This window comes from Terrapene carolina, unplaced genomic scaffold (genome assembly GCF_002925995.2).
Source record: "Terrapene carolina triunguis isolate 2854851 unplaced genomic scaffold, T_m_triunguis-2.0 Scaffold88, whole genome shotgun sequence".
Taxonomy (NCBI): Eukaryota; Metazoa; Chordata; order Testudines; family Emydidae; genus Terrapene; species Terrapene triunguis.
Window position 1 is genome coordinate 5,604,035 of NW_020664439.1, and position 11,646 is coordinate 5,615,680.

The window sequence follows — 11,646 nt, forward strand, 5'->3', positions numbered from 1 at the left end:
AAGTTAGCACCTCAGTGAGCTGAATGAGGAAATTCACACCTCATGTCATTGTTGTAGGTTGTTTATAGGATCGGGGAAAATAATACTGCTTTGGTTACACTCTGTTCACATTTGGAAGATTATCTTTGCACCCATAAAGTTTAGAATTTTTTTAAAAGTCTGCTTAATCTGCAGAATCTGAATGTCATGCAAACCTCAAAAATACATTGAGAAGGCTGGATGTTTTATGTTCTTCTAGTTGGTTTTGCAGCCCTGCTAGGCCTTTTAGAAGCAATTGTGTTTAAAACTTTGAAAAAGAAAATTTTAATCAGAATTATATTTATTTGGAAGAAATCATTTTTTCAGAAGAATGACCCAACTGATGCTGCGTCTGTAAATGTTCTTCATATCTCTGCAGCTGAGTCCAGAATCCTGCGTTGGGCTCTACTCCTGGTCTGGCAGTCTTCACAGTCTAGAAAAAGTGACAAACATTGCATGTGTAGTAGAAATTGTGCAGGAAATCAGGCAAGATATTCCCCCTCCTCTGCCCCCATGACTTCTGAGAAAGTTGATTTTGATATTTCTATGTGAGAATAACTGTGAAATGTCCTTGTTTTGTATATTTTTTGCGTATGCCAAAGAATACATGTATCATTTTTTGAGTAATCTGATCTGTTGTATCTGGGGAAGTGAGGGTTAGTCCAGTTCCTAGTGAAGTGGCATCAACATGACAATCATCTTAATTAGTAACTTTTCTGGTAGGTCTAATAGAAAGGCCAAGGGTGAAAGCACATATAGACTGAGCCCCACTTGGTGGGCACTCCAAATCAAAGTTGAGGCATTATTAGTAGGGCATTATTATTATCTAAGGTACTGTTTATCAGGAACAATAAATATTGTCTCTGTGCAATGTTTGGCTATTACATAGATAACATTGCTATGAAGGAGATCAGGATTAACACTGCCAAGTGATATCTGCACAGATTTGCTTGATTTTTTCCACTGAGTGACTTTCTCTGTCTACACCTCATTTTATGTTCATTTGCCATGGATTTGCAAATGCAATCAGGAATGTTCACAGAAACAGCCAACTTTCTGCGAATATTCTGCTGTGTTTTCTTAAAGAACATTTGACTTTGTAATTGTATTTGTTCCAGAAACCTAATTTTAAAAGCTTCCCTTGTCCAGTCAGGGACCAGAAATTTAGGATGGGATTGTGTCCAATCATAACAGCTCAAATTTGGAATGCTGAATATTCTTAAACTGCTTACAAACCACAGTCCAATAATATTCACAGGATTTCAAGTGAATACATTTGAAAATGTTCAGACAATTTGTGAATAAAATTGGAAAAGATAAAAAAAGCATGATTTGCCCTGCTTTAATATATAAATAAAATGGGCTAAGGCCACTAAAATGCATCTATAAAACTACATCAGATTTTGTCAGTATTATCAATAATGGCACTCATATGTGTCCAAGTTAGTAAAGCAATTTAAATAGTTTTATCTCCAGCTGCTTATTTTTTTCAGATAGGAATGCTGTCTCCTATATTGTTTGTTTCTTGTGTTCTTAGGAATTGGGTCATTATTCATAACATAATTTGAAATGAATTTCTTATCAAACATAAGAGATAACTTTCAAGCATGAGTACAGTACCTCAAAGGCATCCTTGAGAGTGAGATTTTGGTGTCTCATCAGATAGGCAGTGCAGATCGCTGCAGATCTGCTGCGGCCATTTTTACAGTAAACTAAGCATTTTCCACCACTTTGAACTGTGTCCTCTATGGCATTGTTGCACTGTTCAAAATACTTATACAAGTCCTCCAAAGGGTCATCAAAAACAGGAACGCGCAGGCTTCGGACGTGGTGAAGGCCTGGGAATGGCTGCTGCCTGGAGACATTAATACAGAATGTAACTCCCTCTTGAGTGAGGAGTTCTTTGTTGCAGGCTGCTCTAGAATTACTGATTAGCAAAGAGTCGGTGATCTTACAGAGCTGTAACATTGGCAACAAAGGGTGCAGTGTCACCACTGCCCTCTGATGCTTTCATAGGCTGATTTTGATGAGAAGCATTAAGGACTGTGGCAGAACACAAAATGATACTTAAACCCTATTAATTGAAAGTGCAGTTTGTTTCCTGCAGCACTTTGGCTTGTTTCTGCTGTCCTGTTCCTTAGCCATCTGTGCTGTGCTATATTTATTCTACACTTACTGTACCAGAACTAAAGGATTCCTTCAGGTCCTAGTGCTATAGTGTGATAGAAACATCTGATAAATTAAAACACATGTCAGAGCCCACAGAGCAATTGTAGAACAGTTTAGAAATTTGAATAGCACCAATTTCTGCAACAATTTTGTAGCTTCTCAACACAAAAATAAATTAATCTGCCCCAGGACTACTGCTTATTCAGAAAGTAATACTACCGTAACCCCTGAAATATTGGAATAAAATGGAACTTGAAGCAAATAGAATATATTGCACCAAATCCGAAGCAGTGGATTGTTTTTAGGAGCTTGGAGTATTTTCTAAAATGCTAATGTTAATAGAAAACGGCACACCCATTTTGCTCAGCACAGCATTCTGAAGTTTGCAGAATGTTTGTGGATGAAAGTTTTCAATCACTCTGCACTTTTTGTGGCTAAAAAGTGAGCAAAGAAATGATATAATGAAAGGTACTATAATAATGCAAGATATCATATATTATTGTAAAAGGTGATGGATTGAAAAATGAAGAGACTAGGAGACAATAATTTGAGTTCTAATCCTGCCCAACCCACTTGTTTGCCATGCAACCTTGGAAAATACTTGACCTCTCCATCTCAGTTTCTCCATCAGATGCATAAAATACTTATTTACCTATCTCCCATGAGTATTACAAGGATTAATTAATGTTGGTATGATTCTTTGTAAAAACTATGACTTCTTCTTCGAGTGCTTGTTCATGTCCATTCCAATCAGGTGTATGCACGCGCGTGCACGTTGACCAGAAGATTTTTCCCCTAGCAGCATCCGTTGGGTTGGCCTGGGTGCCCCTTGGAGTCGCGCCTTCATGGCGCCTAGTATATAGCCCTGCCAACCCGCCCCTCCTTCAGTTTCTTCTTACCGCCAGTGACGGTGGCTGGAACTTCCCTTAGCTCTTGCTCAGCAAGTTCGGTTTTTATCTGGTTGTATATAGTTAGTTCCTTAGTATTAGTAGAGTTATTAGTGTCTTAGTATAGAGTTTGTTGGGGGTTCCCCCCACACTCCGGTTCCTGGAGCCGTGGTATGCCGCGGTCCCTGGGTTCAGGGGTGAAAGTAAGTCCAGGGACTTACCGGTACGCTGGGGCCAGCTCTGGCCCCCAGAAGGGGTGGGGCCTAGGGTGGAAGGGGCGTGGCTGAGGGAGTCAGAGCCAGCCCCAGCCCACCCTGTAAGGTAAGTGCCCCCCCCCCGGGGTAGCAGCAGCAGCCCGGGGCTCCAGGGGCTATTTAAAGGGCCTGGGGCTCCCCTGCTTCTACTGCCCCGGCCCTGTAAATAGCTGCGGGAGCCCTGGGGAAGCGGCGGGGCTCCCGTGACTATTTAAAGGACCAGGGCAGCAGAGGCAGCAGGAGCCTCAGGCCCTTTAAATAGCCCCTGGAGCCCCCTGCTACCCCTGGGCTCCGGGGGCTATTTAAAGGGCCCAGGGCTCCCCTGCTTCTACCGCCCTGGCCCTTTAAATAGCCGCCGGAGCCCCACCGCCACTACTCCAGGGCTCTGGCAGCTATTTAAAGGGCCAGGGCAGTAGAAGCAGCAGGAGCCCCGGACTTTTTAAATAGCCCCCAGAGCCCCGCAGCTCTACCCCAGGGCTCCAGCAGTGGGGCTCTGGTGGCAATTTAAAGGGCCTGGGGCTCCAGCCACTGCTGGGAGCCCCAGGCCCTTTAAATTGCCCCCTGGGGAAGCTGGGCCGCCCCGGTACGGCAAACCGGTTCTTGCCGGTATGCCGTACTGGGGCGTACCGGCTTACTTTCACCTCTGCCCGTGTTTCAAAAACTGTGTGGCCTGACTTTTTGTCTATCGCTTAATATCACTTAAAATCTTCTTTTGTAGTCAATAAATTTGTTTAACTGTTTATCTTTACCAGTGAGTTTGCCTGAAGTGCGTGGCAAATCTGCTCAGGTTTGCAAAGGCTGGTGTATGTCTACTTTCCATTGATGAAGTGGTGAACCAATTAATAAATTTGCACTGCCTGTCTTGAGCAGTGGAAGATGGTATGTTCCTGAGGTACAGTACTGGGAGCTGCGGGGATTTGGCCAGTGTCTTTCTCTGTGTGATTCATGAGTGGCTCTGGGAGCATTCATGCAATCTAGCTGGGTGGGGGGGCTCCACATCCGGTTGTGCTGACTGATAACAGCACCTGGAGGGGGTTGCGGCTGGTCACTAGCAAGGCATTGTGAGAGACAGCCCAGGCCGGAGAGAGTTAAGGGGGCACAGCGGTCCCATGGTCCTGGGCTGCACCCTGGGGATCCCATCACAGTGGCGCAGTGAGCAGGGTGAAATACACAACTTGTTGTACTGAGCAAAATTTGCACTTCATATACTGGTGTAAAGATTTAATTTGTATAAACTTGTCTTATCTAGGCACATCTCTTGGATTTGATGTTTGCAGAGAAGATGAATGCAGTGCCACTTGTCTTCTTGTCCTGTCTGGGTCTGTGATGGTCCATGTATCAAGGGGTTGAGGGTGCAAGGTGGGCTAGCACAGGGCTCATTGTGTCATTCAACCAGGTCTCAGTGATGCAGCTTATATTGGGTGTTTCGTCACTGATGAGGTCATGGATTGTTTATTGTTTGTTAATGGTAGATCTTGCATTGATCAATATCATCTTTAGTTCATGTTGTTTTGTGTGTTCTGCTTCCAGCCCATGCCTAGTAGTGGTCTTGTGCAGCATACAGGTGTTAGATGTCTGGAACCTTGTTTCTTATGTCCATTTTTCCACTGAACTGAGATAGGTGATTATGTGGATTGTGCTAGGGAATAATCTGAATGGAGGAATGATTGGCTGGATATCCAGAAGCCATGGGAAAGGCATGTCTATTGGATATTTTTTGGAACTGTAAGCTGCTTGAGTCCTGGGAATGGGTGGAGCTGAAGCAGTGTGCTCCTGGAGTATTGGTGGCATAACAGCAATGGAAATAACTGTAGTTACAATAATAATGGATATGGTTGAGGCCAGTAGAAGGAGAATGTGTGAATGGCATCATAAGAATGGCCATACTGGGTCAGACCAGTGGTCCTTCTAGCCCAGTATCCTGTCTTCTAACAGTGGCCAGTGCCAGGTGCTTCAGAGGTAATGAACAGAATGGGACAATTATCGAGTGATCCATCTCCTGTCATCCAGTCCCAGCTTCTAGCAATCACAGTTTTAGGGATACCCAAAACATGGGGTTGCATCCCTGACCATCTTGGTTAGTAGCCATTGATGGACTTATCCTCCATGAACTTATCTAATTATTTTTTGAACCCAGTTATACTTTTGGACTTTACAACATCCCCTGGCAATGAGTTCCACAGGTTGACTGTGCATTCTGTAAAGTAGTACTTCCTTATATTTGTTTTAAACCTGGTACATATTAGTTTCATTGGTGAGCCCTGGTTCTTGTGTTATGTGAAGGGGTAAATTATATTTCCCAGTTCTCCAGAGCAGCATTCAACTACTTTAACCATGAGACCCTCCTTCCCCTTCCTGCAGTCCTCTGCCTCATTCACTACTTCTGCAACAAATGAGGCAGAGGGCTTCCAGGAAACAGTCTCATTCATTACACAATGGTGATTCATCCTCAGAGCAAGCTCATCCTGTGCACTGAATGAGGCAGGGGTCCTGTGGAAAAAATAGTATGCGATCATGTAATTAAAGACTGTATCATAATGCATACACACAAGGGGGCTGAATTCAGGTTGTACAGGCAATTTTAATACTATAATTTCCTCACTTTTGGGTGCTTCACTCTGCAACCTTAATAATGTTTTTTTAGCTTTTGTGTGTGTAATTTCCTATGTTTTTTTAAAAAAAAAGCAAACTGAAAAAAACAAATTTCATCATGTGGCATCATATTGACACCCCTGTGGGTCATCGGCCTGGTTGGAACATTTAGATCTACCATGCATGGTTAAAACTTATTTTTCCTAAGTCTCATTCTTGGAAATGTCTGAACTGTTTTGACTGAAGCTTTCCCCAAAAAATTCAGGCTGAGGCAGACACCTGGCATGTAGAATTTTGGCCCAAATGGTTGAAGTTTGGCAAAGTTATAAGCAACTGAAAACAGGATCTTATAATGGGAACTGTTGTGCAACCTTAAAAACAGGTGGCACTACCAGCCCTGCCTATAGTATTTTATGATCTTTAACATTTTGTAAATAATGCCCACATATTAAGGTGATTGGTGCTCTAACATTAAATAATTCAACATAGTGTGTATAGTTAATAAACTGCTTTGGGAGGCGTGAAAGGTGCAATATATTATGGAATCTGATAGGCAGAGATATTGGTTAAAAATAAAAGAAGAATTAATATTGTGACGGGTTGGATCACAGAAACCCCCTTGGGAGCTGCCACCCAATGTGCCAAGACTACCCCTGCTTCTGTTTTCCCTGCCAGCTTAGGGCTCCAGCACCCTGTCTTGCTGAGCCAGCCACTCCTGTCTGACTCCAACACAGACCAAGGGTCCGAATCACTTGTCCCAAAACTGCAAGTTTACCCAAAAACAGCTCACAGGAGTGTGCTTGTTTTTAGCACTCAGATGCCCAACTCCCAATGGGGTCTAAACCCAGATAAATCCGTTTTACCCTGCATAAAGCTTATGCAGGGCAAACTCATAAATTGTTCGCCCTCTATAACACTGATAGAGAGATATGCACAGTTGTTTGCTCCCCCAGGTATTAATACATACTCTGAGTAAATTACTAAATAAAAAGTGATTTTATTAAATACAGACAGTAGGATTTAAGTGGTTCAAAGTAGTAACAGACAGAACAGAGTAAGTCACAAGCAAAATAAAATAAAATGCGCAAATCTATGCCTAATCAAACTAAATACAGATAATCTCACCCTCAGAGATGCTTCAGTAAGTTTTTCTCAGACTGGACACCTTCCAGGCCTGGGCACAATTCTTTCCCCTGGTACAGCTCTTGTTCCAGCTTAGGTGTTAGCTAGGGGCTTCTCCATGATGGCTCCTCTCACTCTCTGTTCTCTTCCACCCCTTTATATATCTTTTGCATAAGGCGGGAATCCTTTGTCCCTCTGGGTTTCCACCCCCCCTCACTGGAAAAGCACCAGGTTAAAGATGGATTCCAGTTCAGGTGACATGATCACATGTCACTGCAAGACTTCATTACTTACTTGCCAGCACACACATATACAGGGAGACTCAAAGGTAAATACAGCCATCTGCAGACAATGGGAGTCATCAAGATTCCAAACCATCCTTAATGGCCCACACTCTACATAATTACAATAGGCCCTCAGAGTTATGTTTTATATTTCTAGTTTGAGATATAAGAGTGGTACATTTATACAAATCAGATTATCATACTCAGTAGATTATAAGCTTTGTAATGATACCTTACAAGAGACCTTTTGCATGAAGCATATCCCAGTTACATTATATCACTTATTACCGTATTTTCTCTAAATCTATCCCAGTTACATTATATTGACTTATTATTATATTTTTATAAAACCATATAGACTGCACAACGTCACAAATATATTACAGGGTAGAAGCACCAAAAAGAGTTTCTATATATTTAAATGTATGAGAAGACCAACAGAAGTCTTTAGCCGAATGAAATAAATGATTGTTTACAGAGGCAATATGTACAATCTGTTAATCTCTCTGAACATAAGCACTTTCCTACATGACATCTGTCTAAAGCTCCAGAAATAGGAACAAGACTAAAATGATTATCTCTTTCATATATATTCAAATATTCTCTTCATTCTTGAGTGACAACACCCCCCCCCCCATATATGCAACACTGACAGAGTAATTTTGAGGGAGGTGGAAATGAGATTTTTAAAAAACAGTGGGTCCTTTTTTGTGTCATAGTTTTTGAACAATTAGGGTACACTTGGGTAATATTTTCAAGCTTTTCTCAACAACCATGAAGGATAGAAACTTACTTTTCTATTTAAACTTATGCTAAAATTCTCACCTAATCACATGCCTCCAGGAACTGGGGCTTTAAGAAAAATGCCAAAAATCATGAGAGTTGGCCAAACTGTCAAAAATTATCATGAGTCTGTTACTAGAGCCTGCTTATTTTCGCTCTCTGAGCTCAGTCATTCCTGATCTTTGTTGTAATTAGGCCCAGGGGAGTAGCATGAGGAATGGTTTCTTATTTTATAAAAATATTTTAAAAACAACAAATAGATGGTTCCTGTATGAACACTGGTTTGAATTCATTCTTGAAGCTCTGCTGCTATTCAAACACAGCGCTCACTCCACTCTTTTTTAAGTCAACAGAGCCACCTTGAGTAAATTATAATCTTTTTGGAACATGGAAATTGTTGGCTTGAGGTTCATTTACTCAGCAGATGGATCTAATAAATATTTATTAAGACAAAACTCATATTACTCAGATCAGTTACTCAGAAGTGGGAAGCTCATCAGGACGATCTCATCACAGTTACTGCTGGCACTGGACAATACAGCTTCAGCTTCCTTTTGTTACACAAAACTTATAAATAATTCTTTTTATTTTTTCTTATACATATGTATTAGTCTCTGATTTCCATGTTAACTCTTCTCCCCCTCAGTACAGGTTTAGTGTTAGTTCAAACCGGTCTGTTCTAGCTTTTTAGTTACTTTTTCATTCTTTTGTTCTCACAACAATGATTACTCTGCAGTTTCTTCCACATGCAGAACATTAAACATGATTATTCTGCAATTGCTTACACATACAGCATTCTGCATATGCTTATGCTGTTAAATGTAAGACTCTTAAAATCCGCAGCAGGCCTGAATTTACCTTCGCTCCCAACACTCCCCACCTTGAAGAAGCTGTGGAATCCTTTCTAAGTCGTCATCAAAGTCTGTATTTCAGATACATCTCTTCTTTCCCAACTGCCTGACCAACCTCCTAACCTTCCAAATCAATACACTTAACACCACTACTAGTATGGCTTGGAGAATAACAAAGCCCATTGATTCCATGAATGGTCCCCAATATTGTACACTAACTTCCACCGTGGGCCATTTCCCAGTGTATCTTTGTCACTTTGAATACTTCGACTTCCCTGTCTCAAGGTCAAGAAATGTTCTGGACATCTGCTCATTAAGGCCTGCACATTTAAACATAATAGTGGTATGACTTGACCTAACTGTAGCACAGAATCTAGGGCAGCGCCAATCAGAGGGGCATCAGCTGATACATTATGGACCTCATGCTGGGGAACTGGAAAAATTACCTTTACCTCTAGTCAAGTAACCTTTCTTGGAACTAAGCAGAACATTGGCCAGTCATAATAATATGTTTGTGTCCCATATTGGAAGTGTCCAACCCAAGAGGTTACACAATATTTGCCTTATCCAGCCCTTGAAACGTTGGCTTGACCTTGTTCCTATTGCCTCAGCTGTATCGTGCAATTTAAGGTTTCTTCATCTTAGGGGAACACACATGCTGGCAATGCACTTTGCAGTACATCACAATGACATAACCAGGTACCATGCCTCTTGGAACAACATGAGGTATCTGGAGCTTTCCAGACTCCCCCACCTTTCCTTACCAGAATCTGAGTATGAGTGACATATACCTTTAAGATGTAACCTGCCATGATAGGTTCCTGTGTACCTAAGGACTGAGGCCAGTGGGCATTGATACTGCTAGTACCATAGGAAGGATCCACGTTTCATCAAGCTAGCCCCTTTTCGCAGCATAATAGATCCTTTAGTAGTTCCTAGTAACCCAGCATCAATCTACTCCTTTTATTTTTGTCCATTGTTCTAGCATCTTATTTGTTATGAACCTAGGCACTTCCCCACCTGAATTTCCTTTAGTCCTTCCATGTAGGTCCTGTATTAGGAAGCTGCTAATTGATACATTAGGATGGTTGATGATTTTTCCCATTTCATTGATTGCTCCTTCCACTTCCCTAAACGGCTGTCCTGTTATCCTAGCATCCCGAACATCCTTTAAATCCTCCCCTATATCCTCATTCTGTTGTTTGTTTTACTTTGTTACCAGGTTTTGTAATAGAACTCTCATTTGTGATTTTTCTTCCCACAATACTGTGATATCCATATGATTCCATGCTGAAGTTCTCGATGCCCCAACTCCTAATACTGTTCTTATACCTTTATCTCTCTTCCCCAACTCTTTCCCTTCTCAGGCAACCAAATTTCCTCCAATTCCATCCCATCCATTGACTGTCTGAAATTTTGCACCCCTTTTGCTATCATTTGCATTTAGAAGTGCATAACATTTTGCATGACAGAGCTGCTGTGGTAATATAAAATTGGTTAATTCAATACTACAGGTATCATTTGGTACTGTGCATTGTTATACATAATCTGATGTTCACAATTTATCACTAGTCCATTGCCAAGTCCTGCTTCTGTTTCTGGGCATGGTTTACCATCTTGCTTCAATACCAGAGTAGGAAGCATAGTTACTCTAGTATGTTCAGGAGTGGTAGTGGTACTCTGCCAGTCCTTAATCACATTCAGAGAGAAGGTCAAAGTCTCAGTCATTTTCCTGGCATGGTAAGAGGATTCATGGGCAGTAGTTCGATGATCTGCTAAAGTTAATGTAATATTTCCTGCATGTGTTAGCTGCACGCTATAAATGGTTAGGTTAGCCATTACCATCCCATTTAAACACACGACCTCTTTTAGGTCCCCCAGTCCAAGTCCCTGCTCCTGCGAGTTGCTTGTGCTGCAGGATCCTCCACCTTGGCTGCAGTCCAGTTTGTACCAGAACATGTAGGCTTTCCTGCATGATTACCTGGGAATCATAGGCTAGGGTGGCAGTTTCCCCTCATGTACTATCACTGTCTTGTACCTCTGCTGTATCCCGAATTCCATTGACCCCCAATGCAGTGTATATTATGCCTCTCATTGTGATCAACGCCTGAAACAAAACGAATATCCTCACTTCCCTTTTTACATCAGTAGATTCACTTTTGTCCTTTGCTCTGCATGGTTTCAGCTGCATAGCATGCAACCATTGATTCACCTCCCCTTTTTCATCCTATACCCAAAACAGGTATACTGATGGACTAGCCTTGTCCATTGTATATTAGGGATCCTCCCAACTGGCTTTTGGAAAGAGCTGTTTCAGACATATGAAACAAGTACCTGATTTCCGACTTCATACTCCTTATCAGAAGCTTGGCCATCAAAATATCTTTTCATTTTTCATTGGACTTCCCCTGCGTTACGCAGTTCATATTTCTAAACTGAAATTTAATTTTTATATTTCAGCTTTGAATAAATTTTTTCACAAGTGAGAACTTTTTTTTTGGCCTAGGCTCTATTAACTGTTGTATTTTAGAAAGGTTCTGTTTTACTGCTGATTTGATTTCTTTATTCTCTTCTAAGTCTCAGCCAACTTAAGGGGGGGGTATGAGAGGGGCCTGGCCCCAGAGCAGGAGAGAGGAATGACCAGGGGTCAGGAGAGGGGCAGGGCTGGGGGGGTAGGAGAGGGGAA

The 11,646-nt window shown here is 41.7% G+C and overlaps 1 protein-coding gene across 2 annotated transcripts; it reads right to left on the bottom strand.

Annotated features, from left to right (window-relative positions):
• Positions 1-15: 15 nt before the first annotated feature.
• DUSP28 (dual specificity phosphatase 28) lies at positions 16-2,181 on the bottom strand. 2 transcript variants are annotated; one of them, XM_024199996.2, is made up of 3 exons: positions 1,974-2,181; positions 1,639-1,873; positions 16-451 (listed from the first exon to the last, which is right to left on the bottom strand). In XM_024199996.2, exons 1-3 carry the CDS (start codon positions 2,030-2,032, stop codon positions 320-322), a joined length of 426 nt encoding a protein of 141 aa, XP_024055764.1. In that variant the 5' UTR covers positions 2,033-2,181; the 3' UTR covers positions 16-319. The 2 variants fall into 2 exon arrangements, with proteins under 2 accessions (XP_024055764.1, XP_024055762.1); XM_024199994.2 differs by having other exon boundaries at positions 1,639-2,181.
• Positions 2,182-11,646: the final 9,465 nt, after the last annotated feature.